Source organism: Grampus griseus, assembly GCF_964374135.1.
Source record: "Grampus griseus genome assembly, chromosome: 3".
NCBI classification, from domain to species: Eukaryota; Metazoa; Chordata; class Mammalia; order Artiodactyla; family Delphinidae; genus Grampus; species Grampus griseus.
In genome coordinates, this window is record NC_139019.1 from 50,591,654 (window position 1) to 50,611,010 (window position 19,357).

The window sequence follows — 19,357 nt, forward strand, 5'->3', positions numbered from 1 at the left end:
AATGCTCTACCCAGAAGCAACACACAGCATTTTCTTTGGACAGTCGTTTTCGTTTGTCAAGTCTGGTGGCCATGCCTGAGGGGCAGGGAAGTGCAAACAAACCAGGTACCCAGGAGAACAGAATATTTGTGTGAAGCCCTAAATGTACCACAGCCATGAAAATTTTAGTCCAATTTGTTTAAAAACTTGAATAGAACGGATAATGCTATATAAAAATTACCAAAAAGGACTCAAGAATAACTAGAAAACATTAATATACCAACAACTATTAAAGAAATTGATTGGTGTTTAAAAACCTACACCCACACCTGAAATGACTACAGGCCCAAGTGGTTTTATAGGTTAGATTTAGTCAAGCCATCAAGAATTCTAGTTTTATGCAAACCATTTCAGAGAATAAAAAGAGAACACAAGATTGCCAATGTCAGAACAAAGGCAGTCAGTGCCTCTTGCTTGCAAGATATGCAGACACACAGAGATCCATAGAGAATTGTCACCTAACTGCCAACATGTTTTATGAAGACAATAAAATCATGATATACAAACCAGGCAAAAATCGCATAAAACAAAATTATAGACCAATCTTCCTTACAAACATAGGCATAAAAATGCCACATAAAATATATAAAGTTGAATTCATCAATGTGTAAAAAACGATTATCATGAACACACAGAATTTATCCTGGGTATGAAGGAATGATAAAACATTGGAAAATCTATCACTTTAATTCATCACTTTAACAGATTTTTTAAAAATTATTCAACATTTTAAAGAATCTATTTGAATTCATCACATTAACAGATTAAAGAAAACCATATGAACATCTTGATATAGAGAAACTATTTTGACTTGACCAAATAATAAGTATGTTTAATATTGGCACAAGAATCCAAATCTTCTGATTCCTTGAGGAGTATGATTTTCACTGCACTACACTTTTTTTCCTAATAGTTTATGGCAAAAAAAGAGTATGTGTCTTTATTGTGTCCTTTACTTTAAAATAGCGTAATTAAAATCTACTAGTAATATTGGCTATTCTTTAAACCATGTGTTGATTACAAACTAATTATTATCAGGTTATCACTAATAATAAGTTGTGCTTAAGTCTGTGAAAAAGTGAATTCCTGGTACAGAAGCTTCTCACTCACTCCATTAACTCCAATCCAAATCACTTTTTGGAATGAAGTGGTTGTATATATTAAAATATATACATTGACTTATTACAATGGTTTTAAGTGTACTGTCTCCTAGGCCATGCACTTTAAATGGGGGCAAAACCTGGTTCTTGGGGCACCAAAAAAATCTTAGATATTACAGTCATTTGAGGCTCTCAAGAGCTCAACCCTACCTGAACAAATTTTATTCCTTATTTTTAATTTCTCTCATTCAGGAGAAATTTGGTTTAATTTGATTTACTGATTAGAATATTTAATTTGAGATATATTTAAATTTAACATTTTTTTTCTCCTTACAGGAGTGATAATGAAAAAAAAAAAAGATTGAGAAACTATTCTATACTATGAGTTTCTTAAGACAGGAACCATGTCTTAAAATATCTTTAAATCCTCAGCCTCTAAGAGATAGTACATATACTCTTCCTAAATTTTTAATCAATTCCATATTTTCAGTATCTGATGTTCTGACAGTCTATTTAAGGTTAACTGCTTTAGAGAAATCAACTCATACTTGAAGGAAACAGTTTCTCAGCATTTGTTTGAACAAACAATGGTAAGCATATTGATTTATTCAGAAAAGGTAGGCATAATATGAAGAACAAGAACTGACAAGAAAAGCAGCTTCTTCCTCATATTCGAAGTAGCAGTAACGATAGTAATAAAAATATAAGAATCTAAAATTTATTGAAACTTTACTATCAGCCAGGAATGTGCTTTATATGTATTAATTCATCTAATCCTTATATTAGCCCAATGAATTAGGTACTTTCATTGCCATCATTTTACAGTGGAATCTGCAGTTAATCTCTGTGATTAGTATTCTGGCAATTTTTCTAATTTCATAATCAATATAATATTTACTAAGTAACTGTCAGTGAGGTCATTTTCTTTTAGTCTGATTTTGATTTAGAAATTCCAATCCTCTCATTCAATTTACAGCTTTGGAAATTCCAAAATCATTACAAACACCTATTCACTCCTTCCCCACTTAAAAAAAATTTTTTTAAGAGATTAACCAAGTAATGATCATTATCCACCTTACCTATAAAAACACCATTGCATAAGCCGTCTGGGTCAGCATCACCTTCTGATGTTCAGAGCTAGAAATTTTGTAGTTCGGTGTCTCCCTGCACTGCCTTCTTTTTCCCTCATTCCACCAATAAAGGAAATTACCATTAATGAGGACACTTCCAGAGTGAAAGGGGCACTATTAGTAATTATACCAAGACATAAGAGTAACTGAGACTGTCCTGGGGAAACCAGCATGTTTGATCACCATACTCATAATTCTACATCTTTTGTGCCTTGTCTACTCTCAGTTCTACTGTTTTCTACAGCTATGCCATTAATACAGTTATTCTTTGACCCAAACAACTGAAAGTTTTGAATCTGAAGAATCTAAGGCCTCTAAATATTCCTTTCGGACAGAAAAATCACATATTTTAAAATACAGTTAGTAATGGTAATAATTTCCAGTAACAATGTTACCTGTTTTCCAGCCTATATTTGTGAAAGGTTTTTGAAAAGGTATATAAACTACTTTGGGAACACTTGTGTTTATGTATTAGAATAATTTTTGAATGTGAGAAAAACTCTTCCCACTTCCCCTCTTTCCTACACAAACAGAAAGTCCCCTTTCCTTTTAAGATACCGAGTACAGTTTAGAGAACAGCAGTTAGATAGTCGTAAATAGCTGTTAGGATTGAAATCCCCTAAATATGCTCTCCAAAATAGAATGCCTACAGGCTGGTGCGAGACAGTCCCTTGGAATGTGGGAAAATAACATTAAAATTTCTGTTATGATTATTGAAACAGAAGAAAAGTTAAACTTTACTAATACTTAGTGAGGACTGACATTGGCATCCTTACTTACATGTTATGATGGTATGTAATGTTAGCCGAGGAAAACTGTAAGTTTGACAATATGAATAGCTGACTTCATTAGTTGGTTAGTTTTGCAGGTGTTGCAATGTTTTGAAGTTTAATATGACCAGTTAAATGGATTTTAGATATTATCTAGTTTTAGCTAAACTACCAGCACAAGGTGCACAGAAACTTAAACAGAATCCTATAAAGAAATCAGATTGATGATAATACTGATAAGGCAAACAAAAAAATAGAAGAGCTGACACATCATTCTAGTATAAGCTTTTTGTAAGCTATAAAAATTATTTAAAAAAATAAAATATGATAGAAAGTCAGCCAAAAACATTAGAAATTATTAAAAACCTACTTGAAATATGTCTATAAAATTTATTGTAAAATATCACTTAACATTTATCTCATCCTTCTTAATTTCATGTTTTTAATCTACATAAGTAAATGTAATTTACAAATAAACACTGAAAACTATAAAATATCAATGAAATAAATTGAAGATGACACAACTAAATGAAAAGCTATTCCATGTTCATTGATTAAAAGAATTAATGTAGGGGTAGGGAAGTAGGAGGTACAAACTATTAGGTATAAAATAAGGTACAAGGATATATTGTACAACTTGGAGAATATGGCCAATATCTTTTAACAACTATAAATGGAGTATAAACTTTAAAAACTGTAAATCACTACATTGTACACCTGTAACTTTTATAATTATATAACTGTATGGCAACTATAGTTCAATAAAAAAATAAAATTTAAAAAAGAATATTGTTAAGATGTCTGTACTACTCAAAGCAAAATAAAGATTCAACACAATTCCTATCAAAATACCAACAGCAGTTTTCACAGAAACAGAAAAAACAATTCTAAAATTGGTATGGAACCACAAAAGATTCCAAATAGAGCAACCTTGAGAAAGAACAGAGTGGGAGGTATCACTTCCTGATTTCAAATTATATTGCAAAGCTATAGTAATCAGAATGGTGTGGTATTGGCATAAAAACAGACTCATAAACCAGTGGAACACCATGGAAAGCCCAGAAGTAAACCCACACATACACAATCAACTACTTTTCAATAAGGGTGCCAGGAATACACAATGGGGAAAGGATACTCTCTTCAATAAATGGTATTGGGAAAACTGGATTGCCGTATGCAAAAGAGTGAAACTGGACCTCTGTGTTACACTATACACGAAAATCTACTCAAAATAGATTAAAGAGTTAAATGTAAGATTTGAAACCGTAAAACTTTACAAGAAAACATACAGGATAAGCTCCTCGACAATGGCCTTGGCAATTTGTTTGGGTGTTTTGTTTTGTTTTGTTTTGGATGTGACCACAAAAGCTCAGGCAATAAAAGGAAAAATAAACAAATGGACTACATCAAACTAAAACGCTTCAGCATGGCAAAGGAAACAAAATCAAAAGGCAACCTATGGATTTTGAGAAAATATATACGAACCATAAATCTGATAAAAGACACTGGACATTTGCTAATAAAGTAGACAGCAGGAACTGTCGCAACAACAAAAAAGATAATTATGTGAGGAGATGGATATATTAATTAGCTTGACTATAGTAATCATTTCACTATATTATATATCAAATCATCCTACTTTACACCTTAAAGATATACATTTTCTATTTTAAAATAGAAAATAAAACATATGTAAACAATAATTTAGGATTATTCTTGATCAAAGAAATTTTACTTTAACCATACTAATACTCAGGTGAATGCAGCCTTTCTGTCAAAATAAGCAGCCTGATCTAGAGCATAATATTTAACATTACTTTCGTTATTGTTACATAACGAGTTATTAAAATAGATGAACCAGAATCTGCTTCAAGCTTGAGCCTCACGGAGCCTTTACCACCAGAGTTACTAGCAAGTACTAGAATATATCTTTTCTGCTCAGTTTATTGTATTGTCCCCACTCACCAACACTAATAAGCACAGAAATATATTAGTAGGCAGTAGATAACTACAAAGCAAAGGTTAATAATCACGTTATTCATCTTAAAAAATATATAATTTTGAAGGTCTCTAAAAACAAAATTCAGTGTTGGTCAGCCAACAAAAACAGGTTGCCACTGAGTATACCAAACTGTAAATAATTAGCATATAAGTATCACAAAATAAAAAGAACAGCATTTCACAATGAGATGTAATATTTCTCAGAAATGTCATATTCATTTAGTCATAAATGGACTATTGCTTACTTTCAGTATTTACTTTTTATATAATCTCCTTAAGTAGGTCCATGCTTGGAAACATAAGAAGAATAGCTCAATTTCTTCAAAGGAGTATCATTTTGTCTGTCCAGTTTATTCGGTGTTAAAACATAAGACATTTTTCCTATAGAATTTTGCACAAATGACTTAGTGAAATTCTCAAGGTATAAGATAGAAGGTTAAGTTGGTGATCAGAATTAACAAACATTAATTGTGAGGGTTGTAAAAATAAAACGTGAAGTTTTAATTTAGAAAATGCTCTCATGGGAAAATAATTTACATTTGAACCTCACAATTTTTTTTCATTTGCTATTTTTTAATTTTATATTGGAGTAGAGTTGATTAAAATGTTGTGTTACTTTCAGGTGTACAGTAAAGTGATTCAGTTATACATATACATGTATGTATTCTTTTTCTAATTCTTTTCCCATTTAGGTTATTACAGATATTGAGCAGAGTTGCCTGTGCTATACAGCAGGTCCTTGTTGGTTATCTGTTTTAAATATAGCAGTGTGTACATGTCAATCCCAAACTCCCAATCTATCCCTCCCCCCACCTTCCCCCATGGTAACCATAAGTTCCTTCTCTAAGTCTGTGACTTTGTTTCTGTTTTGTAAATAAGTTCATTTGTATCATTTTTTTTTAGATTCAGCATGTAAACAATATCATATGATATTTGTCTTTCTATGTCTGACTTACTTCTCTTAGTATGATAATCTCCAAGTCAGCCCATGTTGCTACAAATGGCAATATTTCATTTTCTTTAATGGCTGAGTAATATTCCATTGTATATATGTACTACATGTTCTTTATCCAGTCACCTGTAAATGGACATTTAGGTTTATTCCATGCCTTGGCTATGGTAATTAGTGCTCCAATGAACATTGGGCTGAATGTATCCTTTTGAACCATGTTTTTCTCCAGATATATGCCCAGGAGTGGGATTGCAAGATATATGGTAGCTCTATTTTTACTTTCTTAAGGAACCTCCATACTGTTCTGCACAGTGTCTCTACCAATTCATTCCCACCAACAGTGCATAGGGTTCCCTTTTCTCCACACCCTCTCCAACATTTATTGCTTGTAGACTTTTTGATGATGGCCATTCTGACTTTTATGAGGTGATATCTCACTAGTTTTGACTTGAATTTCTCTACTAAGCGATGTTGAACATCTTGTACCTCTTGATCATGTGCCTCTTGGCCATCTGTATGTCTTCTTTGGAGAAATGTCTATTTAGGTCTTCTGCCCATTTTTTGATTAGGTTGTTCTTAAAATTTGTATGGAAACACAAAAGACCTCGAATAGCCAAAGCAATCTTGAGAAAGAAGAACAGAGCTGGAGGAATCAGGCTCTCTGACTTCAGACTACACTACAAAGTTACAGTCAGCAAAAGAGTATGGTAGGGGCTTCCCTGGTGGTGCAGTGGTTAAGAATCCACCTGCCAATGCAGGGGACATGGGTTCGAGCCCTGGCCCGGGAAGATCCTACATGCCACGGAGCAACTAAGCCCATGCGCCACAACTAATGAGCCTGCGCTCTAGAGCTCGCATGCCACAACTACTGAGCCCACGTGTCACAACTACTGAAGCCCACGTGCCTAGAGCCCAAGCTCCGCAACAAGAGAAGGCACTACAATGAGAAGCCCGCACACTGCAACGAAGAGTAGCCCCCACTCGCTGCAACCAGAGAAAGCCTGTGCACAGCAACGAAGACCCAATGCAGCCAAAAATAATAAAAATAAAAAATAAATAAATTTTAAAAACAAAAAACCAGTATGGTACTGGCACAAAAATAGAAATATAGATCAATGGAACAGGATAGAAATCCCAAAAATAAACCCACACACCTGTGGTCAATTAACCTACGACAAAGGAGGCAAGACCATACAATGGAGAAAAGACAGTCTCTTCAATAAATGGTGCTGGGAAAACTGGACAGCTACATGTAAAAAAAAAATGAAATTAGAACATTCTTTAACACCATACACAAAATTAATCCATTTTGATTTTAAGACCTAAATGTAAGACCAGATACTATGAAACTCTTAGAGGAAAACATAGGCAGAACACTCTAAATCGCAGCAATGTCTTTTTCTATCCATCTCCTAGAGTAATGGAAATCAACAAAAATAAACAAATGGGACCTAATTAAACTCAAAAGCTTTTGCCCATCAAAGGAAACCATAAACAAAATGAAAAGACAACCCACAGAATGAGAGAAAATATTTGCAAATCATGCAACTGACAAGGGATTGATCTCCAAAACTTACCAACAGCTCATGTGGCTCAATATCAAAAAATGAGCCTCACAAATTTTTGAATTAAGTCATCAGATGATATAGATGAGAAATCTGAGACCCAAGGAGATAAATTACCTTGCCCCAAATGACAGATCAAAAATAGTCTCCTAAAATATTTGCAAATGATATGACCAATAAGGAGTTCATATCCAAAATACATAAAGAACTTATACAACTCAATATCAAAAAAAAAAAACGAATTAAGGGCTTCCCTGGTGGCGCAGTGGTTGAGAGTCCACCTGCCAATGCAGGCGACGCGGGTTTGTGCCCCGGTCCGGGAAGATCCCACATGCCGTGGAGCGGCTGGGCCTGTGAGCCATGGCCACTGAGCCTGCACATCCGGAGCCTGTGCTACGCAACAGGAGAGGCCACAACGGTGAGAGGCCCGTGTACCACAAAAAAAAAAAAATAATAATAATAATAATTAAAAAATGAGCAAATGACCTGAACAGTCATTTTTCCAAAGAATACCTATAGATGACCAACAGGAACAGGAAAAGATGCCCAACATCACTAATCATCAGAGAAATGCAAATGAGTATCACCTTACACCTGTAGAATGGCTACCATCAAAAACACCACAAATAACAGATTTGGAGAAAAGGGTACCCTAGTACATTGTTGGTAGCAACGTAAATTGGTGCAGCCACAATGGAAAACAGTATGAAGGTTCCTCAAAAAACTAAAAATAGAACTACCATATGGTCCAGCAATTCCATTCCTGAGTATATATCCAAAGAAAACAAAAACAGTAATTCAAAAAGATATATGCACCCCAATGTTCATAGCAACATTGTTTACAATAGCCAGGATATGGAATCAGTGTAAGCGTCCATCAACAGATGAATGGATAAAGATGTGATACATATACACACACACACACACACACAGAATGCAATATTACTCAGCCATAAATAAAAGCATGAAATTTTGCCACTTGCAACAACATGGATGGACCTGGAGGATATTATGCTTAGTGAAATGAGTGAGACAGAGAAATACAAATACTGTATATTATCATTTATATGTGGAATCTAAAAAATAAAGTGAATGAATATATCATAACAGAAACAAACTCACAGATATAGAGAACAAACTAGAGGTTCCCAGTGGGGAGAGGCAAGGGAGGAGGGGTAAGAAGAGGTAGGGGATTAAGAGGTACAAACTACTATGTATTAAAATAAACAAGCTACAAGGATATATTGTATAGCACAGGAAATATAGCCAATATTTTATAGTAACTTTAAATGGAGTATAATCTATAAAAATATTGTTATGTTATATACTTGAAACTAATATTGTAAATCAACTATACTCCAGTTTTTAAAAAAAGGATCGTTTCCTGACTCCATATTCCATGCTCTTTGCTAATTTTACTGTCCCCCCTTAAAACCCTTAACTGGAAAAAAAAAAAAAAAGACTTCTGATAGTTGCTTATCATTAAAATAAAAAAAAAAACTGTCAGGAATACAATATATCACTCAATGAAATCAAGATATGCTCTGGTCGTGATACTTCTGTTCATAATGCAGCTTCCTTTCTGAGAACTTAAACTGAATTTAATGAGCTTTAAATAATATGTTCATGTATCTTCTAGGTTTCCACAGACGTGCAGCTCCAGTTACAAGAAGGCAGTTTCCACATGGTGCACATAGGATGGATTATTTGCACTTTGAGGATGATAGCCGTGGATGGTGGTTTGACATGGATATGGTGATCATCTATATTTATTCAGTGAACTGGGTCATTGGATTCATTGTTTTCTGCTTTCTTTGCTATTTTTTCTTTCCATTTTAGGAATTTTCATACCTTACTATGGTTGAACAATTACAAATGATGTAGATAACAATTACTTAAACATTTTTTTAAATGTGCTTTGAAGTTTTTATAATGTTTCATTATATAAATTGTTGGTGTTTATAGAAAATCTGAGAATGGACTTATTTATGAATGTTTTTCATGTAACAAACTCAACTTTATTCAAGAGCTAATCTGTCTAGCACTTAGCAACAACACACTGTTAATTTCATAGTTCTTCTTGGTTTGGGATTTGTGGCTCTAATTTTACAATGTCACTTTTACATTTATCTTGATTTTAAAGACTGAGGTTTTCCCTCCACTTAAAAATAGTAAAAAATGTAAAATTAAATGATAATCTGAGTAGATATTATCATTAATGATAATATATTTAGTCAATCATCACTTATCCTCAGGCAAGTTATATACATTAAAGATAAACCATATCCTCTGGGAACTAATCTAGCAGGGTATATTCAGTTTTGGTTTCCAATTATCTCTATGTATGTCCTTATGTCCCTTTCTGTTACCAAGACAGCTGACTATCCTTTTTTTTAGAGGCCTAATAATAGTGTTAGTGCAACATTTTAAACTATTACAAGAACAGAATATTAAACACAAAAAAGCAAAAAAAAAAAAACAAAGTTGAGATTAATTCCCACCAGTAGATACTTAGAAAAATATATTAACACTTTTCCAATTGCAGGATTATTCACCTGAGGAAATTAAAAATTTACTGACACTCAGTAGCCTAAAAGAACAATGCATGTCCAAAATGTAGTTAATTTAGTGATTCTTTTAACTTGGACATTGTCAAATATATTGTAAATGTGCAATAAAGAGTGGCTTTTAAATTTTTTCATTGTCATTAACTAATTTAATGTCTGGAAAAAAGAATTGTTAGAAATAGGCTTTTGGGTTTATAGAAAGAAAACCTGATATTTGTTTTTATTTATTATTACAGTAATCCCTGGAATTAGTTTTCCCTTATTGATTTTTTTTTTTTTTAAAAAGATCTGAATGATCCCAGTATAAGAAAGAATTTGGGTAGGTATTCCAATGTTAAAAGTGAGAAACCTAAAGCACAGAGAAGTAAGCTTATTTATTTCAGTCACTTAGGTGGTCTTTGTGTAACCTAGAACAAAAAGTTCTTTTGGTTTTTTTTTTTTTTAACATCTTTTTGTAGTATAATTGCTTTACAATGTTGTGTTAGTTGCTGCTGTATAACAAAAGTGAATCAGCTATATGTATACATATATCTCCATATCTCCTCCCTCTTGCATCTCCCTCCCACCCGCCCTATCCCACCCCTCTAGGTGGTCACAAAGCACGGAGCTGCTCTCCCTGTGCTATGGGGCTGCTTCCCATTAGCTATCTGTTTTACATTTGGTAGTGTATATATGTCCGTGCCACTCTCTCACTTCATCCCAGCTTACCCTTCCCCCTCCCCGTGTCCTCAAGTCCATTCTCTATGTCTGCGTCTTTATTATGAACTACTAATTCAACATTCCTGTGCTGTGATGTCATATATCTGATAATGCAATAAGCATATTTTAACAAAAGGTAGGTAAACCTCTCATGGCACTAAAAATACTACCACCATCCAAACAAATTGAGATTGATCAGGCTTGAACAGTTCAGTCTATGAAAGGTCCAAATTTGTCATAATTACTGACTATATTTGAATAAAAACATTTAATTGACAGTATGTGATGTTCTAATAAATATGGAAGAATGATACAGCTTTTTATTCTAACATTGCCCTTATTGTGTTTAAAATTATATCTGTGAAAGAAAATAGTGTACATTAGACATCATCAAATCCAGAAAGCAGAAAACTAAATACATTTTAGAAACACAGAGATCAATTTTTGCTCATTATAATAAGAAATATATATATTATGCTTGCAGTCTAATGACATAACTGTTATCTTGGTGAAGCAGCATTGTCGGCAAAGCTCAGTATTACCTTACAGAAATAAAAATGGATATTTATAATCACTAATTTATTACTCAAAGTAAAGATGATATGGTATAAGGGAAAATATTGCCTTCTTAAAATACATGTCAGGAAAAATGAACAAAACATATGGGGGAGCCATATTTTAAGAACTGTAAAATAAATTGCAGCTATTTCCCAAGCAACTCCTGGCTTATAAGCTCTAGCAAATATGCCTTCATTCATTCCTAAATTACCTAAAAATTGATTATAATTATACATGGAGTAAATAGTGTTATTAATACGATTTCTCAGAGAAACAAAGAGGATTCCCAAAATATATTTATTAGGTCAGTAATACATATCAGTTTATAGATCTGTATCTACAAACTAAATACAAATAAATATAATACCCTTAAATAAATAGAATACCCTTTAAAAAAGAAATCGTAGTCTGGGCGCTCTCACCTTCTGAGATGGCCCACCCTCTGTCTGTAGAGTATGTTTCTCCCAAGGCCTCTCGCCTTCTGAGATGGCCCACACTCTGTCTGTGGAATGTGTTTCTCTCTAAATAAATCCATTTCTTACCTAAAAAAAGAAAAGAAAGAAAAGGAAGGAAAGGAAGGGAAGGGAAAAGGAAAGGAAAAGAAAAAGAAATCGTAGTCTGGAGGAGCATTCTCAAGTCACACAGCTACCAAGTGATACAGCCAGGAGTCAAACCCGGATAGGCCTAGTTCTTGAAGCTATATCCTTTCCACGACACCTTCTTAAGAAGTCCAATTCCTGATTTAGGGACTTCTCTTACAAAAATTCAGAGGTATCCCTTCTCAGTGAAATTTCTAGGAATCCATTGGTCTATACCATGTCAAGATATCCCTTCCAAGGTAGATAAGGTGTTGTATCTGACCCTCCTACCACTAAAAGAGAAGAATGATGTTTACAGTTCCTCTTTGAATTTTGGAGGTAACATATGCCTTGTTTGGGTGTGCTACTCTGACCCATTTACCAAATGACTCAAAAAGATGCCTTTATTGAGTGGGACCAGAACAAGAGAAGGCCCTTCAACAGGTCCACTCTGCCATGCAAATTGCCGGGTCACTTGGGCCATATGATCCTACACATCCAATGGTCCTTGAATTGTCAGAGGTAGATGGGATTGCTGTTTGAAGCCTTTAGCAAGCCTTAATAGGTAAATCACAGCACGGACCCTCAAAATGTATTAAAGACCTAAATGTAAGGCCAGACACTATAAAACTCTTAGAGGAAAACATAGGCAGAACACTCTATGGCATAAATCACAGCAAGATCCTTTTTGACCCATCTCCTAGAGACCCTTACGATTTTAGAGCAAAGCCACACCATCCTCTGTGGATAACTATTCTTTTGAGAAACAGCTTGCCCACTATGAGGCCTAGTAGAGACTGAACATTTGGCCAGGACCCACTAAGTTACCATGATACCTGATTTACCCATCATGAACTTGGTGCTGTCTGATCCACCAAGCCATAATGTTGGGTGTGCGCAGCAGCAGTCTGTTATCAAATGGAAGTGGTGTTTATGAGATTAGGCTTGAGGAGGCCCTGAAGGCACAAGTAAGTTGCTTGAGGAAGTAGCCCAAATGTCCACGGACTCTATTTTGCTACATCACCTTCACTCTCTCAGCCCATACCTATGTCTTCACACCTAAGACCAGTTGACCAAGGAACAGAACTGTTAGGCCTGATTTACAAAGAGCTCTGTGTGATTTTCAGCTACCACTCAAAAGTGGACTTCTGATACTCTACAGCTTTCCTTTGGACATCCCTGAAGGATGATGGTGAAGGGAAATCCTCCCCATGGGCAGAATTTCAAGCAGTGTACTAGGTCATTCGTTTTTCCTGTGAGATACATGTCTATAGTGATTAACGGACTGTGATATGAGTATGTTTGTATAAGTATTAACCAAATATTTTTTCTTCCAGTTTTATCCTATCATCTAAAGCATCTTAAAAATAGCTACCTTTATATCAATATCACAAGATGTATTGTGATCATTCATCTTAGTACTTAAATTACAAAGGAGAAGAGAAACATCACCCAAGGTCTTTGTATCCTCAGTTGTATGTAGGATAACTGTGTCATGTTAGGCAGTATGGTTTAAGGAGATGGTTTAAGATATATATGAGTTCCAACTTGACAAGGGACTGTGATGGCTTTGTGGGATGTCAACTTGGCTAGGCTAAAGTACATTACTTTTCTGGTAAAGGTCCCTTTGGGGGAAGACATAGAAGGATTAACAGTATATGTTTTTGGCAGTGTAACAGTGTCTGAGGGTCTGAGTCTGTTAACTGGTTCAAATCTAGAATTTATAGAAGAAATTGACTCTGTGTTTTCTTAATTCAATTCAGACATCTGTTCAGTAAGCTAGAAATACTCTGCTTATACAGATCAAGTAAGAATTTAAAAGGCTGGCCATCTTTTCCTATTCTAGGGACCTCTTGATAACCAGCCAACCCCCAAGTCTCTGCAAGTCAAACTAGTCTGGTTACCAGTTTGACTCCACTGTTTATAATGGTAACCATCACACCTTGTTTTTAGCAATTAAGTGCCACCATTTAGCCTCTGACATCTCAGGATCCCATTATCTCCACTGCATTTAGCAATCCTAGTTCAGTGGCAGAGTTTCCTCTGTAATTTTTGACCTAAAGAGAAGAGAGCTTTGACCTAAAGAGAAGAGAACTTTTCAAGGATGCTGTGGCTCCCCCCAAAATTTATTTTTCACAGCTGTTGTGAAAGTTGTGTCTTTCCAGGGTTGGAGAGCAGGTCTTACAGGATAGATATACTCTTAACATTGCAATCTCCTTAAGCCTTCGGATACCTTCATCTACAATATAACATGGCATTTCAACTTCATTTAATGTAGGCCATCTTTTGGGTCCAGCCAGTTGACCAACCAACCAACTTGTTATAGCCCTTCCTAACTGCTTCAGCTGAAACAGTGAATCCAGAACCTCTGGTTAGTGAGCCTGTATCAATAAATACAGCATGATTCAACTTTATGATCCTCCCACCTTGATCACACAGCCTTAATATCCATTCTTACACACACCCTCTAGATTTCTGTCTGTATGAAATGAAAAATCATTCAGTTGTTTTTGGTGTGTATCACACCTCTTCATGAATCACAACTAGTACCTCATCTTTTGAGAACTTCTGCAACTTGTCTAGTTATAGATCTAGAAACAAAAAGGAATGTTGGAAATTAGGTCCTGAGGAGGGTCAGGAGCGCCTTGCAGGCAAGTAACTCAGTAGAGACCCATTCCAGCTTCTTCAGGTAAAGAGGGGCCATCTTCCTATATTAGGCAAAGTACTCTTGAGAAACAGAACCAATAGGATATCTATTTAAGGCTTTATTATAAGGAATTGGCTCATCTGATATTGGAGGCTGGAAAATCCTAAGTCTGCAGAGCCATTGTTCCTCCCAGCTCAAGTCCAAATTCCAGAAGCTGCTGTAGAACGAGAAACAGCCAATATCCCAGTATGAGTCTGAAGGCCAGAAGGATGCTATAGAACCACAAAGAGGTAATATCCCAGTTTGGAGGCTGTCAGACAGGAGAATACTCATGGAATGGTCAGTCTTTTATTTTATTCAGGCCGTCACCTGACTGGATGAGGCCCACCTACATTACAGAGGGCAGTCTGCTTTACTCAATCTACCATTTAAAATGTTAACCTCATCCAAAAAAACACCCACACAGAAACATTTAATGTTTGATCAACTATCTGGAAAGCCTATGGCCCAGTCAAGTTGACACACAAAATGAATTATCACATTTCCTCAGGCAGAAGTGGAAGGGATGCTTCTACTGGCAAAGATAGTTCAGTTTTATTTAGGAGGTTCAGATTCCCCATCTTTATCATAATCTCCCCATATATTCCCCTCCTATTTGTAGGAACCCATTCCTTCCCAATTAGGGACGAAACTTTAACAGAGGTCGTTGGGAATTCAATTTGAATTGTAGTTTAGCCACTTGCAGGAGGAGACTCTTGCTTTGGTTTTCAGAAACCCTACAGCTACAGCTGTACAGCTACAGAATATGGTTTCTTTGAGGGCAGATATAGAAGCTTTCAGGTCATTGATGCAGAACTTGAGCAAGGAATTTAAATCCCTGGGTTCATCTTTTTCATTGGCCACTTTCTCCTGGGCAATTAGGAGTAACCAACCAACTCCACTGTATCCCTTATTTTGACAGAAATGTTCTAGAGGAGCTCATACTTAGGCACCCTGAGCCTCACCTTCTATAGGTACTCAATTGCAGGTATCCAAAGGTGATAATTTGTGCAACCCTTTTGCCACGTCATGCCATGAACTAGCAGTGTCCTTTCACCACTGGAAACAGGCTCCTTAGTGCCTTTAAAACTTATCAGATTAGGGGCTTCCCTGGTGGCGCAGTGGTTGAGAGTCCGCCTGCCGTTGCAGGGGACACGGGTTCGTGCCCCAGTCCGGGAGGATCCCGCGTACCGCGGAGCGGCTGGGCCCGTGGGCCATGGCCGCTGAGCCTGCGCTTCTGGAGCCTGTGCTCCGCAACGGGAGAGGCCACAGCAGTGAGAGGCCTGTGTACCGCAAAAAAAAAAAAAAAAAACAAGGAACTGAAATGGGTTACACAGTTTGGGGAGCTGGTTAAGCAAATCCAGAGTCTATAGGGCAGACAATTAGAAATGGAAGAACACAAAAAGGCTGGGATCCAAAAGACAGTGGCCGAAGCTATTGTCCACAGGTAGACTTTCATTCTCCAGGGAATGTCTAAACCCTCTTTTAAGACCTTTCTACTGATTGTTAGGCCCACCCAGGATAATATCCCCAATGACTGATTAGGGACTTTAACTATGTCTGAAAAAAATCTCTTCACGGGAGAAGCTACATTAGTGTTTTATTAAATAATTAAGAGAAGGTGTGTATATGGTACAAACTAGCTCATGCTTTCCTTCCTCCTCCAACTCTTGTGAAAGGATAACTCTTGTAACCTACTTATCCAGAAACATCTTGGAAAGGGAATTCTGGGGAATGTAGTTTAGCCTAGCCAAGTTGACATACCACAAAGTCATCACACATGGTATGCTCAATTAACTGCCCTCTCTATATTTTATCTCTGGATTATTTATACAAAATGATCAATCTTAAGGATAAACTCAAATTAAAAGTTTATAGTATAACTTTTAATACTTCATCTCCAGTACCATAAAAGTTTTAAAATGTTCTACGTAGGTGGTCTGGTTATCTATTGCTGAATAACAACCTACCCTAAATTTAATGGTTTAAGAAAACAATCATTTTATTATATCTCACATTTTTGTGCATCAAGGATTCAGACAGCACTCAGCTGGATGATTCTTCTGTTCCACATGGCATCAACAGAGGTCAACTGGTGATATTCAGCAGGCAGTAGACTGGTCTGGAGGGTCCAAGACAGCTCCACTCATATGGCTGGTGTCCTAGGAGAGATGGTTTAAAACTTAGGCTCAGAAGAAATGGTCAAATGGAGCACCCACATGTGGCCTAACAAGGCAGTCTCAGGGTGGTCAGACATCCATGGTAGCTCAGGACTCCCAGAGCGGGTGTTCATCACCAGCCTCAGCAGTCCTGGAATGATATTTCTGCTGCTTTCTGTTGATCAAGAATGTCACTAAGGCCAGTCCAGATTCAAGGAAAGGGGAATCTGATTCTAATTGAACAATTATTAATCTATCACTCTAGGAAATCTCTGTGGGGGTTAAGAGATATAAAAATAACCCTTGGTAAAAGGATTATAAAACTGAAAAATGAATAAACTGTGTAGTCACTCTTGATTACCTCTGTCAGAAAAGTATCAAGGAGCTTAATACTTAATAAATAATATTATCCTCAACATGATATGTATCAGTGCTTCTCACACTTTAATGTCCATGTGAACCACCTAGAGATCTGTTAAAATGCAGGTCTGGGATAGGGCCTGGAATTCTGCATTTCTAACAAGGCTTCATGTGATACCAATGCTTCTAGTCTGATGAAACAGAGTAATCTATATCATGGGTCAACAGACTTTTTCTGCAAAGGGCTATACAGTAAATATTTGAAGCTTTGTGGGCCTCCTAGAGTATTTGTCACATATTTTTAAAAATCCAACCACAGATATATGTCACTGGTATTCAAATTTGGCTGCATAATGGAATCACTTGGGGAATTCTTAAAAATACCGATACCTCGGTCCTACCCCCAATACTCTAATTTAGTTGGCATAAGAATAGGGATCCTTAAACGTTCTCTAGGTTAAATCTATTATGTGGTAAAGTTTGAAAACTTAATCATCTATATCACTTCCTATTTCTACCTACTTGTACCTTTTGGGTCATTAAATCTTTTTCAATACATCTGAATGAATTAATTAATACAGATCTCTCTTCACTTCAACACAAAACTGACAATCTAATTAAAAAATAGTAACCAAAAATAGACGCTTTCACCAGCACACCCCTGCTCCCAATAGGAAGCCTATCCCCAATGGACATATGTTAGGAAAATAAAATGAAGTTGGATGCTGAATTGAGGGCTAATAGAAAGTGATGCATAAGTAGGTTGCTGGGGGAAAAGAAAAGTGAAACACAGAAAACTTCAAGTAAGTAGAGTGATAAATTGCAAGGCTATAAAAAGTAGAAATTACTACCAACCTCATCAAGATAATTAAGAGAAAACTATAAGAGACCTCACCTAGAGTAGCGTTCTGCTTTAAAGACTAAAGATTTATAAACATGTCAATATATAAATGGCGTGAGCTGCTTACTTAAAATGTTCTCTTAAATATTTCTAACTCTCATAATTTTATACTATATATCTGCATTATACAGGGTTTCCAAAGAAAGTTATAAATTCTTACTCAGTTCTGTCTAAATTAATATGCTTTTAAAATAACAGATACTTTTTAAAGCATTATACCTGGTACCTTTCTAGGCAAATGACTTTAACTGTGAAATTACTATTTTATTAACTCAATTTGGAAAACCATTTTACATGTGCCATCTTTCCCAAGTAAAATTTTGTCTATAACATATAATGTATTTGTTCAGAGTTAATATCAATAAATTATTAAAGAAAATAATAAGTTAGAGTGTACCCAAATAATATTCCACTTTTCATTACATACTGTCTTTTCTCTTTATCCTTTCTGATGTTTTTATTTCAGCTTTTCTCTGTGAATTAGCTCCCTTTGGTTTTAACCTCCTGGACTGCATTTCCCTCTACTAAAACTTTCCTATAAAATAGTACATCTTCACACAGTAAAATGCAACAGTAACACATAGTTAATAAGGTCTCCTCATTCATTCATGCATTCAACAAACAAAAATAGTACATGCTCAATAAATATTCATTTGCTCTACAAATGATGCTCAATTCAAGTTTTGACCATGATCTGAACTTCACTAAATGTCAGTCACATATCCTGAGGATTTCAGAATAAATTTCTTACTACCTAGGAATCTATATACATTCCTTCTAATTTAAAAAATTTCAGAAATCTACTTGGTATCTCATTATTCAAATGAAAGCTACATCTGTTACAAGCAAAATTTTCTACTCCTGTCTGCTTCCTATTATGGACTCAGAGATAATCAGTATACGTGTGTATCAGTACATCCACTTTTCCTATGACTAACAGCTAAAAGTAGAGGGAAATTAAGAGAACATTACACCACCTAAGTTCTTCTTTCCACTTATATTAACTATGTTATTGTACACAGTTCACTACTTCTAACCTATATATGAATTGGGTGTGTCTTTTTCCTTCTACAAATTAGGGAAAGGCACACATGACCTCCCTAGGAAAGAATGGCTCTTTGCTCTAGTTATGATATGTACATCCTGTGGCTGAGAAAAGGCAGAAGGTGCATTTTATTTTCAAAAATTATAAACTTAAAACTATCAAAGGTGAGGTATGTTTAGGCAGATAATTATTTTGTCAACTAACCAATTATAAACCCATTATAAATTTGGCCCAGTCTGATTTTAAA

General features: G+C 35.5%; 1 protein-coding gene across 3 annotated transcripts in view; it reads left to right on the plus strand.

The window, feature by feature from the left end:
- The window catches only part of RNF180 (ring finger protein 180), a 282,912-nt gene extending 272,658 nt beyond the window's left edge, over window positions 1-10,254 (plus strand). For all 3 annotated transcript variants that reach the window (XM_082651886.1, XM_082651887.1, XM_082651888.1), the window contains one exon: window positions 9,197-10,254. In XM_082651886.1, the coding sequence (XP_082508012.1) occupies window positions 9,197-9,396 (200 nt within the window). In that variant the 3' untranslated portion in view covers window positions 9,397-10,254. The remainder of the gene's footprint in view (window positions 1-9,196) is intronic.
- The last annotated feature ends 9,103 nt before the right edge of the window (window positions 10,255-19,357 follow it).